This window comes from Antrostomus carolinensis, unplaced genomic scaffold (genome assembly GCF_000700745.2).
Source record: "Antrostomus carolinensis isolate BGI_N321 unplaced genomic scaffold, ASM70074v2 scaffold3171, whole genome shotgun sequence".
Classification (NCBI taxonomy): domain Eukaryota; kingdom Metazoa; phylum Chordata; class Aves; order Caprimulgiformes; family Caprimulgidae; genus Antrostomus; species Antrostomus carolinensis.
The window spans coordinates 45,849-59,747 of NW_010296138.1; the positions used below are offsets into that span (position 1 = coordinate 45,849).

The window sequence follows — 13,899 nt, forward strand, 5'->3', positions numbered from 1 at the left end:
GTCTCTGTTGTGCAATCTGTTTTCACAATATCAGTTAAATTTGAGTTAGTGAATTCCACTTCAGCTTTTGCTACTACCACTACTATATCCATGGTATCTGGGAAATGACTTAGACACATCTCTGGAAAACAGCATGGGTCCAGTGCTTCCAAAAGGCCAAAGTCAATACGTTCATGTGTTAGATACATGTGCCAGGGTAGCCATCCCAGCTGCACAACACATGATGTGTCAACTGCTTTACATAGGGTGGGTCAGGAAGAGGCTCATTAAAGAGAAATGCTACAGCTCTGCTTGCAACATCTCTGCACCCTTGTCCAGTTTTACACTAAAAAAAATTTACACTGCTTTAAGAAAAGGGTTACTCTGGATGGAGATTGAAACCTGTAGAGAAGAGCCAGAGGGACTGTGTCTGGTATGTCGGATACAGATCAATCACCCATCTTTCATATCATTGAGGGAACAGCGTACATTCTTCTGATTTAACTTTTTCTATAATAATAATTATAACAAATTATTCTGATTAACAAATTCAGACTATCTTACATAGGGGATGAAAGACAAGAGAGCTTCTTCTCCCTGAGGATGCTTTGCAGTGAGGGAGTCTCAGCCGGACAATTTCCTCTGACCTGAATTTCTCTCCTGTGTGGAAAAAGGCTGTGATGCTGCTCCCTTAAGGCATGCAGAATCTAATTTCCACTGAAAACATTCAGGGAGTTAGGTACATAAATACACTTCAAATTCATCCTCCTTATAAACAAGACCTAAACTTTGAGATGGCTTTCTGCGTAAAAGCATGTGGCACCTCTTGGATAAGAAGGGCAATGAGACAGCACATTTTGCAGAGTAAGGAGCCAAAGTGTGGCATTTCTGGGCAGCATGAACTTGCATCTGTGGCCACATTTTTTTGGTGCATCTGCTGGGAAACAGTGCTGGAGGGGACTGAGTTACATCACTTCTTTGGTTACTGAATTGTCACCATCATTACAGACATTCTCCTCCGTGGACCTGAAAGCTGTTCCTGAACAAGTGAAGATATCATCACATGGCTGTTATAGAAGATAACAAGTTTTCTCTTATTTTCCCCATCTTTGACCCTTCCGTTCTGACCCTTTAGCTGTAAAATAGACTTCAGTCTTACCAAATTCAAGAGTGACAATTGCACTCAATTGCACTCCAGACCTGGAACTCATACACCACTATGATACCTGTTCGTACAACATATGCATTGGATTCTATTCATCAAAAGACTTTAAAACAGATTTAAGAGAGTGCTATCCTACTTTTTTGCCTATTTTTTTTTTCCTATTAGAGGGGCATTTTGTGGGTAACTCACTGAGACAAGAGCCTGAAAGTGGATACCCCCTCCAGTGTCAAATGGCACCTTAGTGAGCCAGGCCTGGTTGTGGTAGTTGCCTGTTCAGAAAAGGGAAAGATTTTCACAGTGCTAATCCCTGTTACACAGACAGTCTGTAGTCCATTTACTATTCCCTTTTGGCTTTATTTTTAACAGGGCCTTAAAACATATTTTTCCTTAAAATGACAACATTCTTTTCTGCCCTCTTTGTTCGTGGGGCTTTGTGCGCTCATAAACAGTTTAAGAGTTCCCTTCACACCTGCCATGCACATGTGTGCCTGTAACAAAGACTCTCTTATCTGTCCTTCACTGATCACTTAAGAGGACAGTGTTTAAGAAAAGGCACCACCCTTGTGACTGTAATGAACAAAATCAAACCCAAATCCCAAACCTACAGCAATGACAGTAAGGCCAGCATGCCTGGGGAAGGAGGGAACCTGACCCATGAAGCTCATTAGAAATCTGCTTTCCTAGGGACTGAGAAGCATCTCTAGTTTTGCTGTCTGGAATTTAAACCCTCCATAACCTGAGTTCACTGAAGTGCACTAAGAACAGACACTGCATTTCAAATTAACATCTTCTGCCTATCAGGCATCCCCATGCATGAATGTCTTTAAACATTTCACGAATGTTTTTTAATGAAGCCATCCAAAATCCCTGTCAAGCACAGGGCCAAATACGTGCTTCCCAGTTTGGCAAATCAGGAAAGAAAGCAGAGAAAAGCTAAACATGAAACTTTGACTTGCAAGCTCATTCTTTCAACTGCCTGATAACTTTCAGCACTTTGAGCCAGTTGTTTCTTCTACACTTCCGGTAAAATCCAAAGATGAAAAAAAGCTCTTGCACTTTCAATAATGATAATAATGCATTTTAATTTATTACTTATATCTCTCTGCCCCAGTTGTTTAGATAACACTTAAGCCAAGATTTTCATATGCATATAGATAAGCACATCAGTTAAGAAAGCATGAGTTCATACATCTGAAATCCTTAGAAAATTTTGCACTACCACATTTTGTATATTTGTGCAATGCCAAAACATAGAACCTCCTCTTTCCCATATAATAAAAGGTGCGTCTTTTTTCCCTTTATAGTCACTCTCTAGAGAAATGAAGGGACAGAGTCTTCCTTGTCCTCGCTGCTGGCCCTGAAGTTGCAGCAGGGAGGCTGAGGGGAAGGCAAGCAGATCTGCGACTCCTTTCCAGCTCGCAAACCCTGCTCAAAAACACAAGGAAGCAGTCTGTACCATCTCAAGGTTTTGTTCCCTCCTTTGACCTTCCCTGGACTCTGTGTTGCTTATTTGGAAAATCATGCCAAAAATGCTTCCCAATTAGCATAACCTGAGCTATGCTAAAGCTATGCTGCTACTCAAAAACAACTTGCTCAGAAAATACCCCCCCAGAGACTTGTTTACACAGCAGGGAGCGGATCGGCACGCATTCAACTGCTGTGCCGTGACTTCTTGTCTCGGCTTGTGCTTGGGCAGAGCACAACCAGCCTTGTGCTGGTTATGCTCTGCCTGTGCTGAGATCAGTGGCCGGGCCCCAGGCCCCACAGGCCAAGGTCTCAGTGGAAGGAAAACCCAAAGTCAGCCTAACCACATGCCATTTTGGGATCAGCAAGACTTTCCCAGCCTCTTTCAGCTTAAGCACTTGTACAAAGTCTGAGAGAAATTTCCCTCCACAAAGAAAACTTCAATCTTCTGGTTAGACAACACCACCCACTACAATGTGATACTTAATAAATTGTCACAAAGCTATAATACAAGTATTCACTTGGTCACTTATCCTTTTAGCAATAAAAACCAATTGGGATTGAAGTTCAATTGCAATTTGTTGCAGCTGCTGTGGCAAGGACCCCCTCAGAAAGTTATTTCCAGAGGATTCTTCTTGTTAAAAAGCCATTTCCTTGGCGAGTGAGATATCTGGAAGATAGCAGCGGGGACAAAACCAAGCACAGAAATTTACAAGCATTCCTGGAGAGCATTTTAAAAACCCTGTATTTATTCAAACAATTTCAAAAGCATTTAATACAGCTAAGCAGTTTAGCCCCTCCACCAATATTTAAAGTAGACTTTTAAGCCTAACTTTCAACAGGCAGTTTTCCTCATTACCCTTAAGATGACGCACGAGGCAGCATCAACACTTAGCTCTACCCTGGAGAAGGTATGGAGAGAAGATGGCAACCTCCTGGTTCCCTGGTCCTTCCGTGGCTCCCGGGATTTCCATTCTTCAGTTCTGACCTATATGCACTCTCTGTCCCCACCACAGGAGTTGGTTAAGAATAATTTACATTACTTATTATTATTAATAATAATAATATACATTGCAAATTTAGACTTGTTGGGAGTAATAGGAAGTGGGAGACTCTGGATGAAAAACTTCCAATCTCGCTGGGCAACCCCATAGTGTTCATGTGGCTGATTACATGGGTCAGATGGTATCATTATTACTACCTGAGCAGATGACATATTGAAATTTAAGAATGACAAGTCTAGTAAAACTTTCAGGCTATACTGAATACATGAAACAGCTGAGATCCAGGATGTCTTCACATTTACTTGTTGGCTTCCATCATCCCAGGGAGTTAATGAGATGATCCCCCCGCAGAAAGAAGACTAATGATGCCAGGCTGTATAGCTCCATAAACACTCATTAATTTATCATCAGCTAACATACCAGCCACGCCACCTTCTCTAGCCTGCCAAATGGTCACTACCTGATGCAAGCACAGGATGGTAGTGAGCTTTTTCTTTCCTTCTGCTTCTTCCATTATTATTACCCCTTCATGTTACTCACCATATGGTCTCTCTCTATGTGGAAGATACACGTTAACTATTTAATCTCAATCTGTAACTCTCTTTGGTCAGGAACACCATTGTCCTCTCTACCTCTAAAAGAGGAAATGGCCATTGACACCTCCTCTCCCCTTCCCTCCCTCCTGAAAAATGACAGAGGAAATGATGTTTGAAAAAGAAGTAAGTCTCCACCCAGTACTCCTACCAAAGAGAAGTAGCAGACTCAGCTCAGTCTCTGTGCCTTGGACAATCTAGTGTCCCACAACATAGTGAGGCACACTAACTTTTCTTTTTAAGATATAAAAGAGGAACCTGAGTCTTATAAGAAAGTTTACAATTAACTAGATGGGAGGCAGGCTCTGGTCTCTTGTTCTCAAGCCAAAAGAGAAGAAACAGGTAAATATGGCAAGTTTTGCAGTCTCTGCTAACCCTGCCAGATCAGGCTAACAGAAGCTTCATTTGGCTGTTTTTTTACTCAGCTTCTACTAAAGACACACTGCAAATACAAACCCTCTACCAAGTTCAAGTCTCCTTAGCACTCTCTCTTGCTTGCAGCTCTGTGTCATATTGGACAGAGGTTTTTCTCCTTTTAAACCTATGCTTTATAAAACCTCATGCTGAACAGAGGCCATGTAAGTCAAAGCATCTCTGTGTTATACCCCACATGATCACATCCATGGTAAGAAAATCAAGAAAAGCACTCAGGCTCACCAGTAAACCTAGCCATAAGAGTGGGTGGTGTAGAACCATAGAATAATTTGGGTTGGAAAAGACCTTTAGGATCATCAAGTCCAACCATAAATCTAACACTGCCAAGTCCATCACTAAACCATGTCCCTAAGCACCACATCTACATGTCTTTTAAATACCTCCAGGGATGGTGACTCCACCACTTTCCTGATTAGCCTGTTCCAATGCTTGATAGCCCTTTTGATGAAGAAATGTTTCCTAATATTCAAGCTAAACCTTCCCTGGCACAACTTAAGACTGTTTCCTTTTGTCCTATCATTTGTTATGTGGGAGAAGAGAGCAAGACCCTCCTCGCTACACCCTCATTTCAGGTAGTTGTAGGGAGCGATAATGTTTCCCCTCCGTCTTTCTCTTCTCCAGGCTAAACAACTCCAGTTCCCTCAGCCGCTCCTCATAAGACTTTTGCTCTAGACCCTATACCAGCTTCATTGGCCTTCTTTGGACATGCTCCAGCATCTCAATGTCTTTCCTGTACTGAGTGGCCCAAAACTGAACACAGTGTACGAGGTGCAACCTCACCAGTGCCGAGTACAGGGGCACAATCACTTCCTTACTCCTGCTGGCCACACTATTTCTGACATAGGCCAAGATGCTACTGGCCTTCTTGGCCACCTGGGCACACTGCTGGCTCATGTTCAGCCAGCTGTCGACCATCACCTCTAAGTCCTTTTCTGCCAGGCAGCTTTCCAGCCACTCTTCCCCAAGCCCGTAGCGTTGCATGGGGTTGTCGTGACCCAAGTGCAGGACCCAGCATTTGACTTTCTTGAACCTCATACAATTGGCCTCAACCCATTGATCCAACCTATTCAGTTCCCTCTGTAGATCTTTCCTACCCTCAAACAGATCAACACTCCTACCCAACTTGGTGTTGTCTACAAACTTACTGAGAGTGCACTCAATCCCCTTGTCCAGATCATTGATAAAGACATTAAACAGAGCTGGCCCCACTACTGAGCCCTGGGAAGCACCACTTGTGACCGGCCACCACCTGGATTTAACTCCATTCACCACAATTCTTTGGGTTTGGCCATCCAGCCAGTTTTCCACCCAGTGAAGGCCCAAGCCATAAGCAGCCAGTTTCTGCAGGAGAATGCTGTGGGAAATGGGGTCAAAGGCTTTACTAAAGTCTAGGTAGAGATTCCAAGAATAAAAGTTTCCTACTGCAACACAAACATATTCTGTTTGCAATTCCTTTTAAGAGATCTCCACTTTAGGCATTTCAGACTTGCAGGGAAGAGATCAAACTGACAGCAAGTCATTGCTTCACTGAAAGCAAGCTGCCAAAACGTGTAGGACTGAACCCTGTCCTCTCAATTCACTGGAGCGATGAATATGCTTCTAAGAGCATGCACAGCCTGGTTCACACTTACATGATGCACAGAGAATGAGGCAGAGGTCTTGCAGAGTGAAGCAACACCTCATTCCCAAGCATGTGCAGAACAGTCCACCTTCACTTACTGCTAAAAATGATAAACCGATGTCATTTGCACTACATATGCGCAACATGCATGTCTCCAAGATTCATTACTGTGCTTGTGAAAATTCAATCCTATCAAAGCTTAGCTTTAAGAAAGTCCCAAGGGGCTGAACTGTGTGCTTATGTGCTTTGAGAGAGTAAAAACCCAACAATTCTTAATTTTTTTTCTTTTTTGTAGCATTGCCCCATTCTTTTCTTTGGTAAGAACAAAATAGCTGCTAAATGAGTGACCTGCATATTCCTACTGTGTGTTGATAACCATCCATTTTCATAACTCAAGTTTTGTTTGTGTGAACACAAACATATAAGTCTCAGATGGATTTAAGGCCAGTCTCAAGAAAACTGTAACTAGGATGAACAAAATTAATTAATTCATTTAAAAACTGATGTGCTTTGGTCATTTAGTAGGACCATGTGTATCCTTTTACATCATCTCTCTCTAACACTATTTTCTGTAGCTCATTCTAGAGAAAAGGATTCTGCAATGAGCTTGGAAGTATCACAAATTCACCTATTTTCACATTTCATCACAATTTAAAAATGCCTTGTGTTCACGAGATTTTCCATTAAAATAAATCTGCCCTTCAATCAAAAAGGGAAAAATTTTACTGAAGAAAAGTGACAGTTTGGGGACACATACAGTCAGTGCACATCCTATACTTGATTAAAGAAGAAGAGAAGAGTGTTTGTGTTCTCTAATGAAAATGAAGAATTTTGCAAGCAAAATGAATTTTTAAAAAGTAACAAAAACAAGTCTGATCTTCTTGGCTTTTGTATGGGCTTTTGACTTTCATGAATATGAAGCTCATAGAAACTGTTTTCAACTTAAAGATATCAGAAATACAGCCTAGAACATAGCACCGGAAGACAAGGATTTCCAAAGAATTACCCTCCATTCTCTTTATAAATAAATAAATCTAAATACACTTGGGGTTTTATCGATGCAGGAAAAGCAGAGAGGCAGCTTCTGGTTTTCTTCCCCATTTCTGTAAAGTTATAACAAACTTCAGCTCCTCAAATTATCATAAATGTTTAACAACTGCAGTGCTGACACCAGGCTCCCCAGCAGGCAGGACATGGTGATAAGCCACGTGCCATCAATGGGCCAAGTGGGGGCTGCCGGCTCCAAATCTGGCCCATTGCACCCTGACTCTTGCCAGCCACAACCAGTGTGTACATGTGAGGGTAACATGAGCTTGGCAGGGACTTCTGCAAACCCAAGCAGGAAGGGAAGGTCTCTGCTTTGAAGGCCTTCTCCAAATTAACATTTTTACATATATATAAAACTTGTTTGGATAGATTTTAAAAAATTCTCAGATACATAAAACCTGAAGAGGAAAGCAATGCTTGAAAAGTAAACAGAAGCAGGAGCTTCATGGGACTCCTCCTTTGCAGAGTTAAATTCCTCTTAAATGACATTTCCAGGGTGAGGCATTTGTAAGTACAACTGTAGAAGGACCAAAAGCTCAACTGACAAACCATGAGATAGGAAGTGCTTGCAAGATACATCCGGTGTTGAGATAATTGAAATAAAAATTAAACTTGTACTATAGTTGCATCTGCAAAGCATCAGTTAATGAAACATAATGAGTTAATCAGATTCATTTTTCTGAGGGCAAAATGCAATCCTGCTTCATCATCTTTCGTGTTGTTCTTAGACTCTGACAGACTTCCCAGACAGAAACTAACTCGTCCTAAGTATTTGCACATCCAATAGCACATCAGACTCCTGGAAGTTTTCTAGGCATTGTTGCAACATTAATAGGAAATAGTTGTAGTAAAGCCACTTTATAGGAGCTTTTGCTCTATATTAAGAAGTCAAATAATAATAACAAATTGAAGGGGACACCAAGCATGACCCAAGAAGGGGATAATACGCTGCATCCCATTTTTGCAATCAAGAGACAAGCCACTCGGCTGTTTAGCAAGACTGCTGCCAGTAAACCAGTATGTCTCCCAGATTCCTAACAGCAAACAGCAAGAGCAAAGAATACATTCTCTGGTGACCTCTGCAGATTTAGCAATTCTGCATTTATTTTTTACTTAAAAAAAAAAAAAAAAAAAAAAAAGACACTTGCTGGATGTAATTTCTAGGTATTGTAACTAATTTATTTTTAATCCCATGGAGAAATAATTTATACTGTCTTGGTTGCCAGCTATTCAAGATATTGTGGTTACATTTTTGGTGTTTTTGGTACATTTTATTGTAACATTCTCAGGGCACTGCAGTCAATTACTACATCTCATGCTGTTTTACTTGCTACAAAGCATCATCCAAGCATTTTCTAGCAAGTCCTTGCGGGTAACTACGTCCTGTTCATGGAATATATGTATGTCCGTGCACTGTTATACATGAGATCAGTGCCAACTTAGCCATTTGGATTAATGCCTTTTTGATTTGGCTTCTATGGTCTCAAGCCTCTTAGCACAAGCTGTGACAGAGTTTTAAAAAAAGTTTTCATTTTTAAAATTAAACTAAGTACATTTGGAATACAAATGTTTAGCTGATACCGGTCTATCATGACTTTGAAGTGTTAAAACTTGTCCCAGCTTTTCACTTACTTCTGTCTTGCTTTTCCAGACCCCGTTATCTCTTATTCAGCCCCACAGTCATGCCGGTCTCCTTTCTTGGCCATCCCAGTTTTTTGCTTCATTGCTGCTGCTCCTGTCATGTGTGGGGGGAACTGGGAGAGAGAGTCCCAGCAGGAAGCGCAAACCCAACCAGCTACACAGCAGCAATGGGAATGAGAGACAGGACTTGCTGGGGAAAAGAGCCGAAAGAATGGCTTTTGGCCAGGACTTGGAAAGGGCAGAAGATAACAATGTCCTGTAAAGAAGGGAAATGGCTGGAAATAAAATTTGGTAGGTCTCAGCCTACCAGATCACTAAAGGTGATTGAGTGCCAAGGAGTGCAAACCCCAGCACTAACGGAGAGGAAAAGCCTCAGAGGAGAGAAGGGACTACAATACAGAAGCAAGAAGTCAAAAAGACGATGAAGTGAATCAAAGAGGCTACAGAGCCATCATCCAGGAAACTATGGAATGACTATGCCTTTCAATCGCAGCTACAATACACGGGATTTTCTCTTTCAAGTTGCATCCCTATAGTTGAGCAAGAGCGCTGGTACAGGAGAGCTTGCCCTAACACAGTGGAAGCTGTATCTAACATGCAGAAAAATTAATCCACCATTGCTGCTAATCCAGGTTTTTTCATTTATGACTCTGTTCACTGTATAATATTTATTTAGAGAGGTGGTACACCCAGAACAATTTCCCAGGGAGGCTACAGTACTGAGGTGTTAGCTGTTCCTATAAGCTATTTCTCTAAACCAAGTTTTGAAACTAAATTGATGGTAGACAGCATAATACTACTGACCCTCCAAAAGTAACGTAGTCTAACATGCACTGTAAGGTCCTATTTCTGAGCATATTTTTCCCTTGTGGAAATGCTGTAGACTTTCTAATTCTCTGTGAGACTGCGAAGACATTAACAGTTTGCAGAAACGGGAAAACAGGAGTGACAGTGAAGAACAGTGAAGACAGTGAAATCTCACCAATTTAGCATGTCAGTGCTTCTCATTCTCTGCTGATCCAAGACAGTAAAGGGAATAAGAACAGAAAATAAATAGTATTTCTCAGAAAGATATAAAAATGTAAGCCTTACTGAAATCCACATTTGCCCCACCAGTCCCTCCAGCAAGTGGGATCAGTTTGCTTTGCTCATGTGAGTATTTTCATTAATTTGAACTGGAACTTTGCCTGACAAAGGAGCGCTGATCTTCCCTTTCTGGGCAGAAGCACTGTAACTACCAGCTGAAATACATCAACACTCCAGATAAGCCATGAACTATTCTATCTGTTGATTTATTGCTGATTAAAGACTCCCAAGTTTCTCTTAGTCCTGAGAATTAACATAACTGAAAATGTTATATTACCATATTAAAGAAACATTCTGAAAATGCATTGGTCTACCAAGCTGAATAAATAAATATGTTGCTGGCTGATGGTTCTTTCATCAGTTTTGATGAGAGTTCTCTGATTTCCATTATGTGTATTTACAGAGAATTGAATTCACAGCTCAGAGCTGTCACAACTGCAACAGCAAAATTCTATTAGTTTTCCTTTAAGCTGCATATTGTTGGTCCTTACTAAAACTATTTCCTAGCTGTAAACAAAACACTCAACTCACCGTTTAATGTTACCAGATATGAAAGGTATAGCTACTTTTGACACATTATAAATTCCACTAATGCAACAGATTGTTTCAGAAAGAAAAGCATTGGCCTATTCTTTTGGCAAATGGTAGGCAAAACTTCAGCACAAAATCCCATAATCTAAACAAATCAAGTACTAACCTAATAAGAGAGTGCTTAAAAAGAAAAAAAATGATGAAACTATCATGCCTTAATGAGTTGAGATGCGTGACACTGGTGCTAAAAAACGCATCAGCTTACCAACCCTGCAACCAGGAGTATCACTAAAGATAAAGCATTATCACAAAAGTAGTTTTTTCTTTTCTTCTTTTTACTGCAATTCTGCATTAATTGCGTTGCTCCAGGCAGATGACTGAAAGTAACATCTACAATTATTGGTAGCAAATCTGATTCATTTTCATGGACTACATCTGTGTGAGACCACGCAGGAGCCAGGGATGGAGTCCCAGGGAGAGAGGGTGAAATCAGCACCGACAGCCCTTGACAGGAGATCAGACTTTGCTCCCTGGGATCCGAAGTCACTGATTCTCCAGAGGTCTTTGCTTGTGCTACAAACAGGATATCTTAACGTGTGCATCACCTCTTCTGCCGTTACAGGTACTTACAGTGGTGTCTCTGAGTTGAAGAGTACCTTGCAAGTTCATGACAATTACTAGAAGTCCCCAGCAAACAATACAGCTTGTAAGTAAGGGGCAAATCTTGCAAATGCTACTAGTGGGCAGTCTTCGGCAAGACTTCCCCAAAAGGCAAAAATTATATATTGTGTTTGGGGCCATACAGTACAGCCCCACAAGTACCCACACTGAAACATGAGACTGAGACAACACTCAGTGGGAAAATAGGTCCTATATACTGACTATTCTGAATACACAGAAAACAAAAAAAAAATCCAGGGAAAACATATAAGAAAACATATCATGCTCTTGTATTTCCTCAAGGTGATTTAACATAATAATTATTACAATGTGCATTTGGAAAGAGCACGGTACTTTAGTAATATGAAGCTTCAGCGCAGCATCTGTTACTAAACTTTGCTCAGAGGTAAGGAGAGGCGACCAAATTCTGAGTAAATTATAGAACAATTGAGTGGCTAGGGGAAGAAAGCTTGGAGGAGTTTAAAAACAAATTTCTCACACGCAAAACCCAAAACTACCGTCACTGCTATTACTCCTGCACACAAAACCAAATAATAGCATTCAATTATTAGGAAGCTGATGTGAAACGCTTTAGCAAATTCAGTAGATTGCCTGAATTTGCAGCTTCTCTGCTGCTTTAAGGAACATGTAGGCAAGACACAGACCCTTCAGGCACTGAGTATTTTGCCTTTTTAGTGATGAATGTTGGCAGCTCCCTTGCTGCTACACTGTTTGTTGCTTATGAAAAGCAGCTGTATTTGGAGGTATTAATAATACCCAATTGTATAAAAACCTGTATTTTCTGAAGAAAGTCTATCTCCTTCAACACCACAATGTGCAACATTCATACCATCCAAATTGAGACTTGATAGAGAAGTAAAGGGCTGATGGCTTAAAACACTGCTTTATAGTTTACCACAAAGATAGCTGAATGAAGATAATTTTCTATCAGACTTTCCAGTTTTGAAGCTGGGTAGAAAGGAAAGAGGACTGCCTAAGCAGGTCAGGGTCTTTTTTTCATAAAGTTTCTATAACCTTTTCTTTCTTCCTTATGCTCAAAATTCATATTCAGGGCTTTTACTCCCTGCTTAACTCAACTAGACATAATCAAACAAAATTTCCACAACCACTGGCGCACATTCTGGATAAGAAATCTAGAATTTATTTTCTGTCATATTAAGCAAATGAATGTACCTTAAACTATACCACTGAGACAGCATGCTTTTTTATTCTTACCATACAGAAAGATATCAGAGATCAACTTGCCAGGTGTGGTTTTTAAGCCCAAGTTTGTTTCACTACTGTAAACACAGTTTTTGCTTCATGCTAAAATTTTCCTCACCTGTTCAAATTAAATTCATTTAGTGTTTGAGAGTTAACAAGAAATTTGTTCCTTTACTTCTAGCAGCCCTTTGAAGGAGCCAAACAAAGAAATGCTGAATATGATAATTTTTTAGATTACTCTTTCTTTTATCAGTTATTGCTCATACAGAGAAAAAAAAAAGGTTTAAAATCTTCTAACTCCCACTTGTAAAGTTCTTAGCATCAATTATAAGATTATAATGTCCCAGACAACCCTGATGAAATAAATGAACTAATTTAACACAGTAAAGCTTTAAAAAGAATGTAAGGGGAGTTCTAGCAATTATTTGCATATAGCACACAGACAGACAGACACTCGGGCAATGAAGCAATGTCCTACCTCTCCATGACGGTGGTAGTGCTTGGGGGGTTTTCCCATCTGCTCTAGCATTTTGCCCTTCTTACTGCTAGCAAGCGTCAGTCCCTGGTGGATGCCTGCAGATCTGTTGGTTGCCTGAGTTGGAGCCTCCCCCATCAGGGTGGACTTGATGGAGTTCACCTTGGCGCTGGAGCTGTCTAGCTGGGAGCTCTCCACGATCAGGACCGCGGCTAGTAAGAGGAGACAGCAGGAGCACTTATTCCACATCAGCACGATCATCTCCCCTCCCCCCAAAAGGACTACGGTTTGTTTTTTTTTTTTTTCTTTTTTTTTTCTTTTTTTAAGGCAAAGAAAACAAAAGAGTGAGGAAAAAAAGTTTTTTAAAATATCTCCCAAAGTTGTTAACAAAGCAATGGATTTCAATGCCACACACTCAAGGAACTGCTGTTCTCAGAAACACGGGAGAAAAATAATTAAAAAAATAATCCCCTAGGAAAAAACCGTGTCAAGTCTATAGGCACTGAGCAACTATCGGGTCTGTGAAGTGATGGCTTTTTCCTCCAGGTCCTCGAGAAGTCCAGGCAGTTCTTTAGTAACCGCGAGCAATAAGCTACGAGGCAACTGCACCCAGGGCAGCTCCCCACCAGTGCCGTCACCAGCACGTTTGTTCAAGCTTCAGAGGAAGAGTGAGCGAGTGACTTCCCCCCACTCCTCCTCTCCTGCTGCACACTCAAACCAGATCCAATCCAAGCAGCACCGGCAAAAGCTGGGCTTAGCTTTCTTTCACTCTCTCTCTCCCCCCTTCTCTTTACTTTTTATTCCCCTCCTCCTTTTTCTGTCTTTTGCCTCAGTCTCTGCAGCCAGCAGGAGTGAAAGCGCCCGGTCTCCTCCTCCTCCTTCTCCCTCCTCCTCCAGGCCGGCCGGTGCGGGGCGAGGGGCTCCGGGCATCATCGAGCGGCGGGGGGGGGAGGGAGCCCCGGGCTGGCCCCCAC

The 13,899-nt window shown here is 41.3% G+C and overlaps 1 protein-coding gene across 1 annotated transcript in view; it reads right to left on the bottom strand.

Moving 5' to 3' along the window:
* DKK2 (dickkopf Wnt signaling pathway inhibitor 2) overlaps positions 1 to 13,548 on the bottom strand; it is a 42,606-nt gene extending 29,058 nt beyond the window's left edge. Inside the window, exon 1 of the mRNA XM_010178168.1 lies at positions 12,929 to 13,548. Within this exon, the coding sequence (XP_010176470.1) occupies positions 12,929 to 13,186 (258 nt within the window). The 5' untranslated portion in view covers positions 13,187 to 13,548. The remainder of the gene's footprint in view (positions 1 to 12,928) is intronic.
* Positions 13,549 to 13,899: the final 351 nt, after the last annotated feature.